Source organism: Geotrypetes seraphini, chromosome 1 (genome assembly GCF_902459505.1).
Source record: "Geotrypetes seraphini chromosome 1, aGeoSer1.1, whole genome shotgun sequence".
In the NCBI taxonomy this organism is placed as follows: Eukaryota; Metazoa; Chordata; class Amphibia; order Gymnophiona; family Dermophiidae; genus Geotrypetes; species Geotrypetes seraphini.
In genome coordinates this window covers 548,599,528-548,620,277 of record NC_047084.1, presented here as the reverse complement: position 1 = coordinate 548,620,277, position 20,750 = coordinate 548,599,528, and the positions used below count along the sequence as shown (strand labels likewise).

Genomic DNA, 20,750 nt, shown 5'->3' with positions numbered 1-20,750 from the left:
GTGGGGGAGGGAGTTTAGGATGAGAGAAAACAGGCTGCTTTAGACATCTGAGAATTGCTGCAGATCATTTTAAAGATCAACTCAAATATGTTTAAGCAAAGGAATGGCTAAAGAGTTTGAAGGTTTTCTGGTAGAAAAATGAATATCAAATATTTGCTAACCACACTCACAACTTGAACCCCTGACATATGGAAGATAAAAGCAGTGTCTTAAGGCATAGAGCTACAGAGGAAACTTCGTTTAGAGTTTGGCAACAGAGCCTCTACAGACTAAACAGATGAGAAATGGCTTTTAGTCAAAGCTTTGAGAAGTGAAGGAAATGATTAAAAGTCAGTACAGGTGTGTGCCCAAACTACACCTAAAGCACACCCAATCAGATTTGAAAGTTTTCTGGCAGGAAGTCCTAATGGTGCCTATGAAGTCAGACGCTACTTAGGTGTGCTTAGTATAAGAAGGTCCATCAGAGCAGTGTTTTCTCTTTTAGGACTCCTATTCTGTGTTATTGCTTATGCTGATTCTGAGACCTTACCTTTCTTGATTATCTTTTAACCTTTTCTTTCCTATATCTGCCACAACTCTCTCCATTTCACAGGACCATTAGCAGCTATAGTAATTTGTAATTTTGATGTTTTTCTAACCTTTTTCATCTTTCCAGGAACTCCTTGCTAGCAGCTCAGATAGCAAATCTAGGTGAAAATGATATATTGCTAGCTACTTAGGTGTCTTTATTAGATAAAACTGAATTCTTCTTTGGGACTCCCATTCTGTGTTATTGCTTATGGTGATTCTCCATTAATTTTTTGTCCCCCTGATATCTGCCACAACTCTCTCCATTCCACAGGGTCATTAGCAGGTCTGAAAATTCGTGATGATAAAAATTGGTTCCAGGAGTGTTGGCTGAAAAAAACAAACCATGCTATTTGAAACTTTGGGCTAGAAAAATGGATATGCAAGTTACATGAATATGTGGAACCTATAGCAGTGCTTTTCCTCATAGAACTAAAGGTAAATCTATTTAGAGTCATAATTGTTAAGCATCCTTATTATATTATAAAAAGGGAACAGTGTTTGTGCTTCTGTTCATTTTAGCTGTTATTCTGAGACTGTGCTGTGACATATTCTCCCAAGAGATTGCTTTTTATTTTTGCCACAGATGTCTAACATGTCCCCCTTTTTCCCCTGATTTCAGTTTCCCAGAGCCAGAGCAGGTCTGTTCAAACTGGGTTCAGCACACCAGCTTGCACTTGGCCAAAGCTCAAATACCAAAACAGAAAGAATAGGTGAGAATGATGTACTGCAACCTTTGTTTGCACTTGTGATGAATTATCTACATTTTCACAATACTAACATGTTTCACACTTTTTTTCCTTCAGAAGGGTGTAGTTATAGAAGATTTTCTGAGAAAACAGTAAATTGGTTAGTTTTAGACTCTCTTTTACAAAGGTGTGCTAAATCAATGCATGCGCTATTAACACGTGCATAGGATAACATGCACATGTTAATATTTACTACACGCTTAAAAGTAACCGTTTAGGGTGCCATTAGTGTGTGCTAAAGATTAACGCTTGCATGTTAGCCTATGGACACGTTAATAGCACATGCGTTGATTTAGCGCACCTTTATAAAAGAGAGCCTAAAACTCATCAATCAACTCTTAATTTGTCTCAATCCATCTTCCTTTTTCTTCAGCCTGCCTTCTCCTACCAGGAGCAGATTCTGGGGACTTAACAATTCTACTACAGTAACAACTTGGACCTAAGATTGGCTTACTCTGCATACCTGTCATCCATCTCATCGAACTGCAATTGCCTGATATTACACTTGCTTGCTGCTTTCCTGGACTGTGCCCTAAAAATCTTATACCATTTTTCACCTTGTGCTTATTTATATTGAGTAGCTGCCAGGCATTAGTGTTTCCTTAATAAGCACCACTTCAGCTACTTCAGCACATTGACCTTTGTCTTATCTAGTGTTCCATGAGGCCCAGGCTGCAAAGGAGAGAAGTGGGTAGAACCTTAGAGGGCGACAAACAGAGTAGCTGGCATGTCTCCTGCCTCACAGCCTGCAACTAGCATAATATTTGAGAAAATGAGATTATATGAGAGCTGAAGAGGATGAAAAGGTGCAACGAGGTGCCTTAACTTCTTTCAGTCAGGGGAGAGGTTTTCTACCCTGACAGCTTGAGATATGCTTAACTACAGCCGATACGGCATGCTTCTGGCGCTCCACTAAGGAGCCGCAAGCACGCTGTAGCTACTGCTGTAACGATGCCTAAATGGAACAGTATAATCAAACCAGAATTGCTATGAATTTATGGCTTATTGTGTAGCACAGTGATTAGAATGAAGGTTGGGGTATGAGCATGGTCTGGGTTCGCTCATGTCCTTCATCTGACACAAACTCATTTTAATAAAAATTACAAGCTACAGACCAATCCAATCTAATTTTCATCTCAAACAGCACAACATTAGCAATACTAGAAACAATACATTACAAAAGTTGAGTTTACATTTGATAAAAACAACAGTATTTGACTCCATGTCACATTTATTGAACCATACTTGAGATTCTGGCTTTTGGGACAATGAAAGCAGTGCTTTAAGCCAGTGGTTCCCAACCCTGTCCTGGAGGAACACCAGGCCAATTGGGTTTTCAGGCTAGCCCTAATGAATATGCATGAAGCAAATTTGCATGCCTATCATTCCATCATATGCAAATCTCTCTCATGCATATTCATTAGGGCTAGCCTGAAAACCCGATTGGCCTGGTGTTCCTCCAGGACAGGGTTAGGAATCACTGCTTTAAGCCATTGAGCTACCATTCTTTTGTCTCAGCTAACTGTGATATGATAGCTAAGCAGCGGATACATAGGCAGCTCAGAAAGCTATGATATGACAGGGAAATCTTTTACTTGTGGCATTCTACCTTGCAGGTGCACCTTGATGATGTCACAATGAGGTCAGCATTGTGCAGCTGCACACCTCCATTTGCTATGAACTAGAAGCCACATTCACGTCTGTTCTGTGTTTTATTCTGTTTTTAAGCTTGGCCAAATGAAGTTATGGGCTTTCTCTTTGATTTGAAGAATGAGCTGATTGTAGCAATGTTTAATGAGAAAGAGAGTGTTATTTAGAGCATGGAATCACTTCTAAAAACATCTCTCAAATAACATCTGTGGGATGCCCAGAGAAAGCTCATTGGATAACCTAGGCTGCCTAAATAGCATGTACCCTGCTAAAGCTTTTCTGGAGCTTAACCACGTCAGATATACAATGCTAAAATTCATATGCTTTACACTTCTTATAGGAGCTAATTATACCATTACTATACAAGTTTCTGTGTAGCACAGGAGTGAAGCTTCCACCCTTCTACGCTGATGTTTCCAGTTCAACTCCCAATCAGTACTTCTCAGTCAAAAAATAATCTTATTACTTATCCTTTTAAACATGGCATATTGTGTTTTTATTATCTTTTTAATGATGGCATACTTTGGGTTTATTATGTTAAAGCTTACAATCCTGAAATAATGATAACAAATCAGTAAAAAACACATTTTTATATATATAACTAACATCATAGGAACGTCTATCTGGCGCCTATATCAGGAAAAAGTGGATTTTTGAAAACGGATATCGGATGCCTACCCAACGCCTAAGTAATACTGATTGGGACTTGCGCCACGAGGACGTCTAAAGCATGCGTAAAACTAGTTGCAGTTTACAGAATCGGGGCCTTAGTGCACAGTAAATCTATTAGCACACCTTACAAAAAGTACCCTTTGTGATTTTAGAAACAACTCAGGCAGAACATAAGAACAAAGAATAGGCATACTGAATCAGACCAATGGTCTCTCTAGCCCAGCATTAAACTTTTTTAAAAAACATTTTTTCCTTTTTTTGTAAAACAGGCACTTAGAATCATTTACATTAAACATTTTAAGTGGATTTTACAGTAGATGCACTTTTTCACATTACCTTAAGAGCCATGGGAAAATCTTTAAAACTTTTTCCAATATCCTTATTTTCAATTATATTCTCACTCCCATTGTTGTGCGCCTGAGACACTTTCTCCGCCTGTACTTTTGCTGTGCCTGCACAACCACAAAAAAATTCCGTAAAACTAGAATAAACTCTTCAGTCAGCACATACAGAACTGTAATGTTCACACCTAACTTCAACATAAAAAACATCAGCTTCTATAACAAAACAGAAGATTCCAACCAAGTACCAAGTACACTATAACCCCCAAGTACTAGATAGAATGATCTGTTTAAAGATGAGAACATTACCTAAGTACTAGTATCTTCTGAACTAGTATTTTCTATAACATCTCCCCCCTTCCTTTTCCTCTTTATTCTTAAATCTGTCTAATGATACTCCTTGTTATAACTATTTTTCCCTTTTTTTTCTTTTAAGAAAATTATTTGTGAAAATTGATTTCCTATAATGAGGAGTTTGTTTCAGTTTTCAAGTGTTGCTCTTGATTTTTATTTTTATTTTTTCATTTTATATTTATGCATTTTAAACAGATGACAGCATTACCTGACTAGCTTACACAGTACCACTCCTTCAGGAAAATCTGACAGACTCGAGGATCAGTATTCCATGAAATGTCAAGTTGCCTTAAAAACAGGGGTCTTTTTATCAAGGCGCGGTAGGGGTTTAACACACGGAATAGAATGTGAACTCGCAGGCCTTGAGCATGCGCAAATGCTCAAGGCCCAGCAGAAGAGGAGGCCAATCTTCGGGCACCGGCACCAACGCACAAGACATGCTGGTGCCGGTGCCCAGATGACGGTAAGAAGCGGCAGGGGGGGGGTGCCCAATCGCGGCGGGGGATGCTGGATCGCGTCGGAGGGGGTGCCGGATCGCGGGGGGAGGGTGCCGGATCGCGGGGGGGGCGCTCGTAAATCGAGCCACGCTTGGTTTCCAAGGCACTGATTTTGCAAATGTTTTGCTCGAACACTCGCAAACCGGTGCACTCGTAAACCAAGGTACCACTGTATTTGTAAAATAATTCAAACCTGATTGCCAGAGATCAGTTTCTCTCAAACTTTTTTTAGCTCTAAATGGCACACTAAATGGAACAAATGTTTTTCACGGCACATTAAATGGAGCAAATGTGTTTTGAAACATTAAAACTGAAATTATAAAATTGCAAAATCAACAAAAACTGAAATTTGAGAGTTATTTAAAGTTATTTAAGCCATGGATAGGTAATTGTAACATCGGTGAAACTAAAATAGAATAGAATTACTAATCAATGTGATGGATGTGCTTGTTTTTAAGTGCAAATTAACTCAAAATGCGGCTTAATCCCAAATGGCCGCTAGGCAGTGCTGGATTAACCCTTTAAGCAAATTAAGCATGTGCTTAGGGCATCAAGGGAAGGGGGCACCACAGAAATTTTTCATAGTCAAATTTATCATTTAAATTATTAAATTTATTAAATGTATGGCCATCTTCAAAATTTAATGATAAATGAATAAATTCTGTTTATATAGCGCTCTCTCCTGTGTCATCATGTTTATCCTGCAAAATAAAGTATACTGTGCTCACATACTGGAAGTATACAAATTTTGAACAAGTCTAGACGTGTTTGAAACAGAACAAGTGATGGGTACTAGCTCATAAGAAGTTCTTAGTTTAGTTGCCAACTGTCACTGGTTTTAATTGCAGGTGCATTCATAACCTCTTCTTGCTTACAAAGTCTCAAACAACCTCAAAGTTGCTTAATGACTATTCCAATAGTACACTCAGTTCTGGCTTTTTAACTTTTTAATCTATTAAAATGTAAGTACGTTTTCTATATTTTGAATGCGTTTAATTCTATTCTTGGATATGAGCTCAGACATTTTGGCACACTCCCTAACGGCGTCGTGCGCTAAACATGCCTTCGTGCAAAATGTGCTCATGTTGCACAGTCTACTATTACAGTACTATTTTGTTTATTACAGCCTTTTTTGATAGAACATAGTTAAATTTATTTCAGTTTATTTGTTAAACACAAGTTTTACAAGCGTTTTTATTTAGGAGTATTTCTGAAACACCAAAATGTATTCTGAAATTCTGAAACAAAATCTCTCTTTATTAATTAAAGCACATGATTTAGCATCAGCAGTAAGCTGGGAATTAAATTGTCCGTACTATTCTGCTTATGAAATGTGTAACTATGTTGAATGCCGCATAATAATTCAAACAAAATGGGGCTCATAATCGAAAGAGAAAAACGTCCAAAAACCAGCCTAAGTCGGCACTTGGACAAACATTTCTCAAAAACGTCCAAGCACCAATAATAAAATCGGGTTTTGGATGTATCTAAAAACGACCTAGGCCTTCATAGTGCCGCTCAATGTCCAAAGCTAAACGGGGCGTTTCAGGAGGCGTGTCGATGGAGGGAGTTGGGTGGGACGTGGGCCGGCTTAGACTTAGTCATAAAGCATGTAAAACCGAAAGTTTTACAACAGAGCTTAGACAGAACTTGGACGTTGCGACTTAGACCATGTAAAACATGGTCTAAGTCACAAAAGCCCACCTAAACTCACCAGATAAACACTTCAAACACATAACACAGGCCCCCACACACTACACCTGTGATCACAAATCCCCCCCACCCCCATAAAAATTTTATTCACAACTTTAAATTTCAGCCTCCAGACCATCATTACCTGGCCACCTGGCATAGGAAAGCCTAGTCGCCAAACCCAGAGGCAGCTTAAGTCATCTTGGGGGTGGGTTAGTGACCCATAGAGAAGAGGACCCATGCCCATAAAGCCCTGTAATCACTGCATTGATACTTAAACATGCGCACTCCCCTATACATCCCCAAAACCCTTTTTTACTGGCATATAGGTGGCTCCTGAAGCTATAAGGGCTATTGGGGTGGTAGATAAGTGGGTCTAGGGGATTCTAGAGGTGGTTGGGGGGGGCTCGCCGTCACCTATAAGGGAGCTGTAGTGAGGAGAAGCCATGGCACCCTTTTTGTGAAGTTCACAGCAGTGCCCTGTAAGGTACCCCATTATTTAGGTGGCATGTCTGGGTGTGCAGTCCATCACTTTGCAGACACCTCCCACATCCAACAGGGCTTGTTCTTGGCGTTTTGGACTTGGATAGAAAGTTGGACGGAAATGTGGTATAAAGATGGATGATTTAGCGGCTTGGACGATCAGATCGGCAGGACGTATAATTAGACGATTTTCAAAAGTAAAAAAAAGTTGGACGTACCTTTCGAAAATGTGTCTTAGGCTCTTTTTAACTTTGGACAACTTGTAAGATGGACGTAAACGGACTTAGACGTCCCTTTCGATTATGCCCCCCCACATTCTTTTTATTTCTATATTTAACAGATCCCAAGAACCAAGATGAAACGGGTTCTGTTAAGTGGTGCACAAAAATGATAACTTTCAAACAAGAGAAGACTTTAGAATTTGAGCTCAAGCTGCAAAGCTAACTGATTTCTTCATACAAGTTCCACAACATGATATACAGATAAGCTGCAAAGCTAACTGATTTCTTCATACAAGTTCCACAACATGATATACAGATTCCAGGTCAAAAACAATCTCTGTCATCAGAAGTGGACACAAATATGGCAAATACCACTTTGATCCCTTCAGAATCAAAATGTGATGACATTAGAATCACCGAGGTGTCACAAGTAGGTTCGTCTAGCACATGTCTCGTAAGTGATATCACTTTGCCTGTAAATTCTCTTGATATGGATATCTCTACTGCAAATGTTGATTCGAATGACTTTACAATACATTTTAGGGCTCAAATAATTGCTGAAAATGAAGGGTTAGTGGATCATGGCAATGGCAGTAAAATTATTCTGTCTGTAAAAGATGAAGGGTTCAGTGACTGGCGAAATACTATTGTAATTGATAAGCATGAGAAAAGCACTACTCAACGAGACTCTTTGCTAACATATTTAACTCACAGATAAGGTGCAGGGTTGAAGTCACGGTTGCAGAAACAAATTCGGGAAGAGTGTGATTACTGGGAACATGTCTTGAGGCGTGTCATAGCTGTTATTTGTATGTTAGCTGAACGTGGCTTTGCTTTCGAGGAACTGAAGAAAGGTTTGGATCATAGGGCTGCTTGAACTCATAAGCCAGTTTGATCCATTTTTAGCGGGCCACATTTCGAAGTATGGAAATTCTGGCAAAGGAAATCCTTCTTACCTGTGAAAAACTACCTGTGAGGAACTTATTCAAGTAGTGGCACAAAAGGTCCACGCGTTCATTGTTGACAAAGTTAAATCTTCTGGTTATTTTAGTTTGTCTGTTGATTCAACACCAGATCTATCACATATCGATAACTTAAGTGTTGTACTTAGGTATTTAAAAGATGGACAGCCTATTGAACGCTTTTTAACCTTTCTGGAAATAGAAAGCCACACCAGCGAGAAAATGGCAAACCAAGTGTTGCAGTACTTACGTGAAGCTTGTAGACTAAATTTTTCAAAATGTAGGGGTCAATCTTATGACAATGCTGCTAACATGTCTGGGCGTTATAAGGGGATGTAGCAAAAATTTTTAGGAAAAAACAAGTTTGCTATATATGTGCCACGTGCAGCTCATTCACTAAATCTGGTTGGCCGAAGTGCTGTTGACTGCTGTCAAGAGGCTGTTAATGTCTTCTCTACAGTACAGTTACTCTATACCTTTTTTCAGCCTCAACCAGCCGGTGGAAAATTCTTAAAGATCGTATTAAAAATGAAAGTATCTTAAAATCACTCGCTGATACAAGACGGGAGGCACATGCTATGGCAATAACAGCAATTTTGAAATCTTTCTTTGAAATTTTAGAAACATCTGAATATATAGCCGAAGACCAGTCACAAAAGGGAGATGCTAGAAGAGAAGCAAATAATATTGCAGATAAGATGCAAGAGCTAGAATTCATTTTTATGTTAAATTTTTGGAATGAGATTTTGCAGAATTTTCACAGAGTAAACAAAGTTCTACAAAATGAGGATGTGAACTTAAAAACATGTACAGACTGTATGTATCATTAGCTGACCAACTGTGTACTTTACGAAATGAATTTTAAAAATATGAAAAGGATGCAATGAAAATGTTACCAGATGTTGATTACAAGGCAGCTACAACTCGCAAATGTATCATAAATAAGCTACCCAATGATGGAGATATACAGAAAGTATATCTGAATGCTAGAGATAAATTTCATATCAGCACCTTTTGTACAATTCTTGACAAACTTGCAACGGAGATGAAAAGAAGAGGAGAAATAGACAAAGAAATAACAGAAACATTTTCTTTTTTAAGTGATGTGCCATATAATGTCACTTCATCATCTACTAACATTGAAAGGTATTCTCAGTGCTGTAAAAAGCTGATTGATGCTTACCTAGAGGACTTCAACAGTAATTTTTCAGCTGAACTTCAGTAGTTTTATTTATATGTGCGCCATAAGTTCAGTGCAACAGAAAATGTAAAAACAAGATTCAGTCACACTAAACTATAAAATAATTTTAGAAGACAATATTGAGTGTGCCTTTTCAAATGTAGACATTGCATTTCGTATATTTTTAACATTAATGGTCACAAACTGCTCAGCTGAGCATTCATTTTCTCGGTTAAAATATATTAAAAATCCCCTCAGAACAACTATGCAACAAGGCAGGCTGGATGCCTTATCTCTATTATGTACAGAAGCAGATGTGTTACATAAGATCGATTATAAAGATCTGATCAAAGACTTTGCAAGAAAAAAAGTAGGAGAAAATTATTAAATCATAAATAAAATGGAAGCATATAGAAATAAATATTATTTTCCTTCTTACTGTAAGTTTTGTTTAATTTCAAATTTTCGATAAATAACATTTTATTTTATGGTTTATTATTGTTTTAATATTTTGAATTACAAGTGTAAGGGAGCACCAAAATTAGTTAGTGCTTAGGCATCTAAGGGTCTTAATCCGGCCCTGCCGCTGGGTGCTGATTTTGATTAAAAATAGCCCGAGAAAACCACGGAAACCCTCAAAATGGAAATTTTAGATTTTAGGGGTGAGGATGGGGGTAGGGTATGCAGGGAAACCCCCCAAAATTGCTGATTCAGGCTATCAGTTGTGACAAACCTACTGCATCCCCAAGGTTTATCACAGGGAAATATAGTAAAACATACAAACCCCAGTGCAGAAGGGCTGACCAGGTCAGTGCCCAAGAGAGTAATTCAGCTGACTACCCTGTAAGCAGTGAGGAAGGAACCAGGAGAGCCCTTGAGGCAGGAGCAATGCAGAGGCAGGGAGCCCAGCGTGAGGCAGTCCTTTCTTGGAAGCAGCCAGGACAGTTTGCTGAGTCTGAGTGGGACATGAGGGAGGAACAGATGGCGAACTCTCCTGCAGAATTCTGTATGTCTGAGCCCATGGTGATTGAGGAGAGTAGTGCTCCGTTTGAAAGCCAACCAGAACAAGTGGAGATAGCATAAAAACTGTGAGTCCCAAAGAGAAAGATTCTTTACCTTGCTGTTTCTCTGCTGTCTCGCTGATAAATGGGGAAAGTGTTATGGCAGAAGTTGTAATATTGGAAACTGCCAAGTTTGCTTCCTGAGGACATAGCTGGGTAAAGCACAAGAGCCTATATGTTTTACTATACAAACCTTAGCTTAGGTAAATCAAACGCTAAGCAGAAAGACAGCCTGGAAGTGTTACCAAACCTCCGTTTATGCTTACAGCTGTTATCTGTTTGCTATGGAAACCTGTGAAAGGCAATTAGTCCTGCCTGCCTTTGAGGTTTAAACAAAATGCTGACTAGAAGACTGCTCCATTGTTGCTTGGTAAATACAGCTCAAGCTTATTGAGTATTTCCCAGCTAGCCATTTTCAACTGGACATATTTAAAGCTGAAGGAACTTTGGACTCTGATGGCAGATAGCCTACATAATTATAAGACTCTGGTGAAGAGAAATGCTAGGACTGTGTTGCATTTGATAAAGCCCAGAGCAGACTGAATTATATTTTTTGAAGAATTCTTTTCCCTTTTGTAAAGTTCATGCCACTGGTGGAACCGGGATGGCTTTGTGTTGCTGAGGCCAGTGGCCTAATAAAGCTTATAATTTTCATTGAAGCCATTCTGACTAATGGATTTTCTATAAAGGAACACACATTGGCTGTGCTAGGTAATAACCTAGGGGTGTCCTATTTGAAAGGTTCCCCTACTTCAAAGGGGCTCACACCAGTATTTAAGTCATATGTAACTGCTAGGCTGCCTAAAACCGCTCGGCAAAAGCACAGGTGGTGACACAGTCTGTATTCACAGTGACATGTGCTGAATGGAAAACATTGCAGACAGAGCTGAAACAGCTGACAGGGAGATCTTCTGCTTCAAATTGCTGGAAAGCTGGACTTTGATTATTCTGACTGCACTACCGACCGGATGTCCACGGCCAGGTACCTCCACCACCCTTGGACATGCTGCGCAGAACACCTGGTGGAGGAACACAGTCTGGCTCCTATCTCAGACGTGCCTCTATGGAACCACACAGCCTGTGCTCTACCCACTAGTGGACAAACCTGGGTGAGCAAGCTCCAGAAAGAACGGTTCCTTAGCCCCGATCTGATGTTTAGGCTGTCCAGAGGGTTTACTGACAAGCAGGGAACCCCCCCAGAAACAGACTTTTCCAAAGGTCTGCAATCGCCTGCAGTTAGAGCTGTCCCCGCAGGGAACTTCCGAAGCATGAGAGCAAAAATTGTAAACACAAAGACTGAATTTACGTGAAATAAAACAAGAGCCAGAAAGACAAGCTTTTACAGCCTGGCTTGTAAGAAGGAAAGCTGATTCTTACAGGGACAGTGATGAGGTAAGAGGGTGAGGGGTTTATGTCTCTGAAGTTTGAGGCTTCCTACAAAGTCCTGGTGGGTAGACAGAAATAACCCACTGGTCCCAGAATAAAGTGGGATTGTACAATAAAACACGCATTTCATCATCCACCACCTGCAGTCATTTTTCTATTTAATTTCTGTCAGAGATGAAAATCCAAGTTCGCAAAGATAAGAAGATCTAAACAGTAACAAAACCTTGATTGCTTTGTTGCTCAAGTTAGGCTAACTACTGCATACAAAAATAAAACTAAGATTATTTGTTGGTAGTTTTCAAGGACCAATCACATCAAAGAATGATGTTTATCTGAGCAGTTGTATCCTTAAGCACACAGACGCTCATAACATTGACATTCTTGCTTACACGATGTTCAAGTCATCTATTCTAATGTATACTTATGAAGGGAATTTTTAAAACTAAAGTAAAAATCTTGAATCTCTCGTAGCACACCCAGAATCTCTTTGGGGCACACTACTGTGCCAGGGCACACAGTTTGACAGAGTCACTGCTGTAGATCCTTGCACAAAACTTAAATGTTGACAGAATCCCTCGCCTTCATTGCACATGCAGAACTAAGATGGATCATAACCAAATAGAGAATAAAGGACCACAAATTAGAAACCTAAACATGCAGACAAAATATGAATGGAAAACCACAAGTCAGACTGTATGACACATAATACTAGAGAAACAGAAACAGAAATGTTTTCTCTTGTAGTATGCAAAATGCAACAACTTTTCCCAAAGCTGAGGGAGAGAATTAAAGACATCTCACAAAAGAAAAGTCACCAATTTGACCCAGTCCTGGGTTTACCCCACTGCATGCAGAGACTTGTAGCTCTGATTTCAGTCCCTACAAAATGAAAGACTACAAGTCCCAGCATACATGGGGGTAAACCCAGGAATGGATCAACCTTGTCCTGTGAATCCCCTTTCTAATCTGGGCCTATTCTCACCCCCTTTCCCCCTACTTACAGGTCTAGCATCCATGCCCCCTCCTCTCATCTTCCCCAGTAAGTCTAGCATCCATGTACCTTCCTCTCCCACTCACCCCACCCCTACTTGCAGTCCGACATCCATGTCCCCTGCTCTCTCCTCCCTACTTGCAGTCCAGCAGCTCTGTTAACCTCTCTCTCTAAATAAAAACAGGTCTTTAAAACTCTGTCTTTTAACAGGGGTGGGTAGGGATAGCATTTTTTCAGCGAGAGAACTTTATTTCTGTTGTCTCTGTTAGCTTGTTAAAGATCATCTAGTGGTTGTCCCATGTCACATGTTATTTGCCCACATCATTTCCTTTAAGCCCACCATGATAACAACCCCAAACAAACACCAGGGACATGTTTGGTCAGGGTTTTTTTTTTCCCCATGTTTAAAACCAAAATTTATGATTAACTACCCTCTCTCTACTTCATCATCTGTCACCATGACAACAGGGCTGCTACCCCCACAAACATTAACCAGGGCTTAGCCAAGGATTGTTCTGAGGTGCCTCTTTTTGTTTTTTTAAGGCATTTGTAACTGCATGGCTTGTATTTGTGAACTGTAAAAACAAAATTCTAATAGGGACACTGCTCTCTCTAACAATTAGGTCTTAAAACCTGACTTAACTAGAAGGTTGTTAAAATAACAGCCACATTTTTTCTCTTTTATTTGCTTCTGGCCACATCAATTCTAGGGGGTTAGAGAAAAACTGTTTTCGCTAATATCATCAGACAGTACATTCCCGGCACATAAGAAAACACATTTCTGGCGTGTCAGTCACACCCATTTCCACTGATGTCATCAAAAAGTGCATTTCCAGGTCAGGCACCCTCTATTTCCATTAATGTCATCAAAAAGCGGCCAGGATCATTTCCGGAGATGTCATCAGAAAGTTCACTTCTAGTGACGTAGACAGGGAGGTGTTACTTTGGGGATGGGCAGTGGGAGGTGCCTGGGCAGAGCTATGTTTGGATGGGGAGAGGGCATGGTATGGGTAGGGCGTGGGCAGAGACTGGGCATGATTTGACCCAGAAGTGAACACCAGTATTTCTGGATCGTTTTTTGATACCATATTCTCCAGCCAGGACACTTAGATCAACGGAACAACATTTTGCTGACTACTCCTTCTCTAAAAATAATAGGTACCAGAAGATCTACAATTTTTTCAGTCATAGCACCCCAGCTTTGGAACAACTTACCAATCTATCTACGTGGAGAAACCTCATTAGAAAAATTTTAAAGCATATTAAAATGCCACCTGTACAAAGACACATTTGAGTCATAGATAGGATAATTCATCTTATCATTAATCCCAGGCTCAAATACCTAATTTTAACCAGACCTTATGTATAGGTCACAATCTCCCCTTTCCTTAGCAACAGTAGCAAATGAATCCAGAGACCAATGGGATAGCATACATCTACCAGCAGGTGGAAATAGAGAAACTGATTAACAGGTGGTCCTATTGGCTGGAACACCTCCTGCATCTTCAGTATGCTCTATCTCCCAGCAGGTGATGGTCACTATTCAACTAGCTCCTGAATTCTGGCTGTGACTGGAAAATTATTTTCTCCTGTTGAGGTTTCTCTTCAGTGAAACTGCCATTCTATTTCTCCTGTTCAGGTTTCTCTTCAGTGAGACAGGGGTGTCCGGCTGAACGGTGCCGGCTTTAGGGGTTACACCTGGGCCTCCCAGGTCCCTGCCTCACCCTCCCTCCAATGATAGAGGGTTGTGAGTATATGTTTTATTTAAACTTCTTTTCTGGTTTCTGGTTGTGGTGGAACTGCGGCTTCGGTGTGAGTCTACAGAAGGAATATGTTTTTTATCAAACGCTATATTTTGTAGAGTTGTAGAAATGGTTTAGTGACTGACAAGTAAATTTACATTTGTATGAAGTTTATTCAGTAAAGGGCTTCGGGTGTATGGATACAGAGCTCCGTTGACGCTGCCTTCCCGCATGTTGTAGGCACGCGCTTGTTTTCATACTCTGGCAGCAGCACCACAACGGTAGTGGGATTTCTCCCCGAGGCGGATTCTACTTGGCAGTTCCTGCGGCCGAATGGAGGTAAATATTTGGACATCTCTGGGTGTGTTCTTCACATAGCCGGTTCCTGACTGAGTGCATAAGGCGTGTGCTTATTTTCCTAAGTTGAGAATGAAGCACCATTCATTTATTTATCTCCAATGTTTATTTTAAGCATTTTATACCATGACAGTGGGAAAAATATTTTAATGGTTGGCTCCGGGTAGGTTTTTTAATGCATTGTTGATAAAGCCAGCTCATTTAAGCATGAAACAGGCACAAGCTTGGGTCTCCGGCGAACTGTTGAGATTCCTGGTATCTCCGGATTTACTCGCATAGGATCCGATCAACATGGATATTCGTCCTATTTTGGTATTATGACTTAGCTTTTGAAAAGTCATGGCTGATGTGTAAGGTTTATGCGAAGCAGGTTATTTCTTCTCTTCTCCAAGCGATACAGATGTCTTCACGTGTGGCTTATGCTTCCGTTTGGAGGCTTTTCCTTTTTTGGGTACTTCTCAACATTGACACCCTTCCAGAGTTCTATGATTTATATTCTTTCTTTTTTGGCACAAGCATAATGCCAAGGGCTTAGCATTCAATTCCCTTCAGCTTCAAGTGGCAATCTTAGCTTATTACAAGGGCTAGGTATCTCACTCTTTGCTTACTTCTCAGCTTCATGTAGTTCAGTTCCTAAAAGAAGTGCAGTATATTTGTACACCTCTTAAGAAGCCCTGTCTGGAGTACAGTCTTAAGGTACTTCTTCACAGTTTACAGAAGGCTTCATTTAAACCTTGTCTTTTGAGACTCTAAAAGGCTGTGACGTTGAACACGGTGTTTCTTGTGGCCATGGCTTCAGCTCGGCGGTTTTCTGAGTTGCAGGCCTTGTACGGCGGGGATTCTTATTTCTGATTTACAAATTCTGAGGTGTCAGTTCGGACAGTATCATAATTTCTTTCTAAGGTGTTGTCATCCTTTCTTTTATGCCGCTCTCACTTTTCCTTCCTTCTTCCTGGGAGGAGGAATGGGGAGGCGAGCTTTTCATCACTGCATTTTTTAAAAGTGCATAGCATTCTCCGCAATCTGTAGGTTTCTAACGACTTTTAGTCATTTAGATCACCTCTTTTTCAAGAGATGCAACAAACATATGGCAGCATCCAAAGCCTCCATCGCTTGAAGGGTCCATTAGGACATTCTTTACGCTTACTTGGCAGAAGAACTTCATGACCATTCAGCCAGAGCAATGACAGCTACTTGGACATAGTCCACAGGTTTTTTCAGTGGAGGAGTTTTGTCATGCGGCTACTTGGTCTTCCAAGAATACTTTATCTCAGCATTACTGGTTGGATGTGGGGGCGCATGTGGAAGCAGCGTTTAGTGCTTCGGTTGTTGCGGAGGCGGCGTTTGCTTCCCACCCAGATTGAGGATTGCTTTGCTACATCCCATTGGTCTCTGGATTCATATTCTGCTGTTGCTAAGGAAGGAGAAATTATGTTCTTACCTGTTAATTTTCTTTCCTTTAGACACAGCAGATGAATCCAGAGCCCCACCCTTTCTGAATATTGACTGTTGCTTTTTTCTTTTGCAACTTTCGAAGTGTGTTATTCTTGATAATTGTATTCTGTATTATTACCTTTTGAAATTTGTTATGGGAAATAAGTTTTTACATGCTAAGCATATTGATGGTTACAGATGCTTGGGCAAGGAGCAATACTGAAGATGCAGGAGGTGTGCCAGCCAATAGGACCACCTGTTAATCAGTTTCTCTATCTTCACCTGCTGGTAGAAGTGTGCTATCCCATTGGTCTCTGGATTCATCTGCTGCGTCTAAAGGAAAGAAAATTAACAGGTAAGAACATAATTTTTCCATCCTCTTTTTTAGGCTTAGCCATATTTTTAAAACATTCTTCATCACCCTCCTAATGTTGTTTTTTCTCTAAATGTACTCTTACTTTCTTCAAAGATTGTAGTTCACCCCTCTTCCCTTTTGTATCGCTAATTACTTGTGTACATGCATTGTATGTTTATTTGTATAAATTGTTTTATTTTTGTCTCCTAATTTTAAATTGTCATATGCATTGAAGTATTTGATATTGCGTGTACAACAAACTTTTAATAAACTTGAAACTTGATCCTCATCTTGACAGCTGTCAATCATCTCAACATGATGCATACCCATTATACTACTTACAGGTGCCACTGCTTTCATGGGTTTTGCACAATGGCAGGGTAGCACTGCAGAGCATAACTAATACATCAAATAAAGAGATTGGGCATCATATGAAACACTCAGAATGAAAACAAAAATTTGATTCTGTTGATTCCTGATATTAAAGTGTTAAATTCGACACTCTTTTCTCATCCTCTTTTTGAGATACTTGGAGGCTGCAGAGCATGGCTACTGTCCCCAAAGTGCAAAGGATGAATTTTTAATATATCTAATTGCCATAAATTGTAAACTTATTGGCTGGACAGGTAAAGTTAGGCTAGGGGTTACCTAAGCGGTCCAACAGAATTCAGCAGGAAGCAAAATGAGTAACATAAAAGTAAGGGAAGCCAGGGAAAGAGCAGAACACAGCTTAAGCAAACAACCTGGAAGAATAGAAAAGAGAGGCAATTAAGAAGCACTTACCACCAAGAGAGCAGCTTGGCCATCAGGATAGCAGAAGCAATAAACAGGACTGCAGACAGAACAGCTGGCAAAGTAACAAGGTACCCAAGGTACCATGAGAGGCACAATAGTTCAGAACAGCTGATAAAAAGGCAGCAGTCACAACGAAGGCAGTCATCCAATGTTCTACTGAGTTGCATTCCCTCTGCTGCACCTGGCCTCAAGCAAGCTGGCTGGCAGCCCCACCTTGTCCAGCCATCTGTCTCTGAGTAAAGTGTATCAGCAGTGGCAGCAGCAAAGGAGCCTGGACTTCCATAGCAGTGAATGTCTCTCCCCCTTGGCTTGCATTTGGAAACAGATGGAACAGTACTGGACATGCAGCAGACACCACACATGTCTCATTTCTCCTTTTAATCCAGCAACCATGTGTGATCACTGACCTTGTTATCACCTCTTCTGCCTTGTCATGGGAGACTGCAGATTTGCTTCCAAACCAACTCTCATCCAAGATCATGTAGCAAGGGCAGGTAGAATGGCTAGCAAGGATCAAGCTGTTGCAAGAACAGATGTAGAAAAAGAAGCAGCAGTAGCAAAAAGTATCAGCAGTCCCCAGACAATACCTACCAGGCAATTGGAGGTGGAGTCACATGATTACACAGGCTAATGGTCAACTATAAGAAGAAGGGAAAAAGAGAACAGCAGAGAACCAGTGGCAAATTCAAATCTGGCAGTCTTGAAATGGGTGAGCAACTATCCAAAGAACAAGAAGGCTGCAGCATGCAAATCTCCTTCTGAAACAAGTAGGTGAAAGATAGGTCAACCAAGTATTGGCAGCAATTCATGGAGTCAGCCAGGTGGAGACCAAAGCCAGCAAAATCAGTGACAATAGAAATTACTGTGATGGTATGTATTAGCAAAAAAAAAAAATTAAAAAAAAAGAGAATTTGAGAGGGTGAGAAAGCAGCCTAGTAGAGAGCCAAAATGGCAAGAAATAAAAATTAGCACTTAAGAGAATGTTAGAAACAAAAGCAGTAAAGAATTAAGGGCTAGATGCACTAAAGTCAGCGATTGTCATTAAACCTGTTTTCACAGCTTTAGCAACAATCACTTTTACCAACCTGATGCACAAAACAGCTTATCACATGTTTTTTCCCCTCGATCACCCATTTTTCCATCTAGCCATGCAAATTAGCTTAAACCCCATGCAAAGTAGCCAAGCAACTGATACATTAACATCGCTTGGCTATACAAAAAACAAACAGGGGTTTTAGCTATCAGAAAATACTGTGTAACTGTGCTACCGACAGATCAGCCTTGTTTTTTTCATTTTGTTTACAATGGCACAGATATTTTGCATGTGTTACACATGCAATATATCTGTCCCATTAAAAAAACTGAAAAAAAAGTCCCCCACCACTGATGTCAGCCCTCCCCAACAACCCCCCCCCCCCACCATGAACCGGCACCGCGACTCCCCCACAGCAGTGAAAATGGCAGGAGGGATGCCTACTCCCTCTTTCCTGGCCAAATACCCCAGTGCCATACCGTCACCCGGTCCTGGACCACCCGCATCACTACCTCCCAACCATCCCCTACCCTACCCCCTTCTTCCCGAATAAAAAAAGGTAGGAGGGATGCCCACTTCCTCCTGCCATCGGATGCTCCCCCGAACTGAATCTCCCCTACTCCCCGACCCCCCCATCCGTAACTTTGGTATACATTTGGAGCTGGAGGCCCACACATGAGGAAAAGACGGTCCTTCCTGTCCCTGGTGCACCATGTGATGCATGGGGAGGAGCCTAATGCCTTGATTGGCTCAGATGTCCAAGGACCCTCGGGGCTTTGGGCTTCTGAGCCAATCAAGACCTTAGGCTCCTCCCTCTGTATCCCATGTGATGCATGGGGAAGGCCTAAGCTCCTGATTTGCTCAGACATCAGACCTTAGGCCCCTCCCTGTGCATCATATTTCCATACAGAGGGAGGAGCTTAAGGCCCTGATTGGCTCAGATGCCTAAGGCCCATCCCAAGGAGCAGGGCATTGGGCATCTGAGCCAATCAGGTCTTAGGCTCCTCCCAAGGTTTGCCATGAACAAAATACCCATATTTTGTGGCAATAAAGCAGCTACTGAAAATTAACCCACGTATGTCCAGTTTGTGACTTTGTAGGCCTAAAGTGTTCTGCAGCAGGAATTCTTACCTGGCAAATGCTTTGGAAAGCAAGAAAAAGGAGGAATCAGGAACCATGTTATCAACCCGCAAAGTAAAAACCCTATCCACCAAGCACCAAGCCAACGAGCATCATCAGGCGTAAGTTCATTCCTAAATTTTTAAAAAAACAGTCTCTTACACTGGTGAATTACATATTAAGAAATTCCACCAAACTTTAAAAATAAACAAATGCTTTGGCTGAGAGATCTCCAAGCCCCAGCAACTGAAAACATCCCTCAGCCTGAACCCCCAGGCCATCAGAACACCATGACAGTCAACACTGCCAGCTATCACCACTGGCACCCTAATCATATTCCATTTTTGAGCAGGAACTGAGCATTCACAGGGTACCAGCCGACTGCCAGAGTGTTCTTATGGCCCAGGGTTCAGGTTGAGGATGTCCTCAGCTGGCAGGGATTGGGGGATTCCCTGCCAGCTACATAAGCCTGAGCAGAAAGTGGACAAGCCCAGGCCTGCTGAGACCAACCCGTGGCTATGTCCCTGCTTTGTACATGCACATTTATTTTCAGAGGAAAATTCCCTGTAGAGCTTTCCTCTGAAAATCCACCAGTGGGCCAGGGCTGCAGGGAGTCTGGAAGTATGAAGCTTGTACAGGAGAGCAAAACAAGCACATGTTCACTGGCACTGCTCCAACTACATCCTCTGCACTGCCCATTTCCCTTTATGGAAGGGAAATTTTTAAAAGGGTTTTTTCCTTGGGTAAATACCTGTTAAGCTATGAAATCCCTTCAAAAATTGTCCCCAAAACATAAAGGCTGGATCTACTAAAATGTGCAACCAGGCAACAGCAAACTAATATGTACTTACACATACAATTTACCACAAATCCAATTTTATGTAATTGAACATGTTTAACAATAGCATCTGATAATGCTGTTGGTGCAGGCTAATGAGTAGCACACTTTGGAAAATAATCGGCTTTTGTAATTTATGTAATCACCTGCCCATGCAAGATGTTATATGCGGGCTATACTTCATGACCAGTAAGGACTAGACTGATAGAACATCGTAGCTGTTTACTCACAAACATTCAGCTCCTATGGTGGCTCATCACATTAAATTTAA

At 40.9% G+C, this 20,750-nt stretch overlaps 1 protein-coding gene across 2 annotated transcripts in view; it reads right to left on the bottom strand.

The window, feature by feature from the left end:
• Positions 1-20,750, bottom strand: part of SLCO4C1 (solute carrier organic anion transporter family member 4C1) — a 154,559-nt gene that overhangs the window by 25,455 nt on the left and 108,354 nt on the right. For both annotated transcript variants that reach the window (XM_033929185.1, XM_033929186.1), the window contains exons 5-6: positions 19,654-19,775; positions 3,975-4,090 (exon numbers count right to left, since the gene is read on the bottom strand). In XM_033929185.1, coding sequence (XP_033785076.1) covers positions 3,975-4,090; positions 19,654-19,775 — 238 coding nt within the window. The remainder of the gene's footprint in view (positions 1-3,974; positions 4,091-19,653; positions 19,776-20,750) is intronic.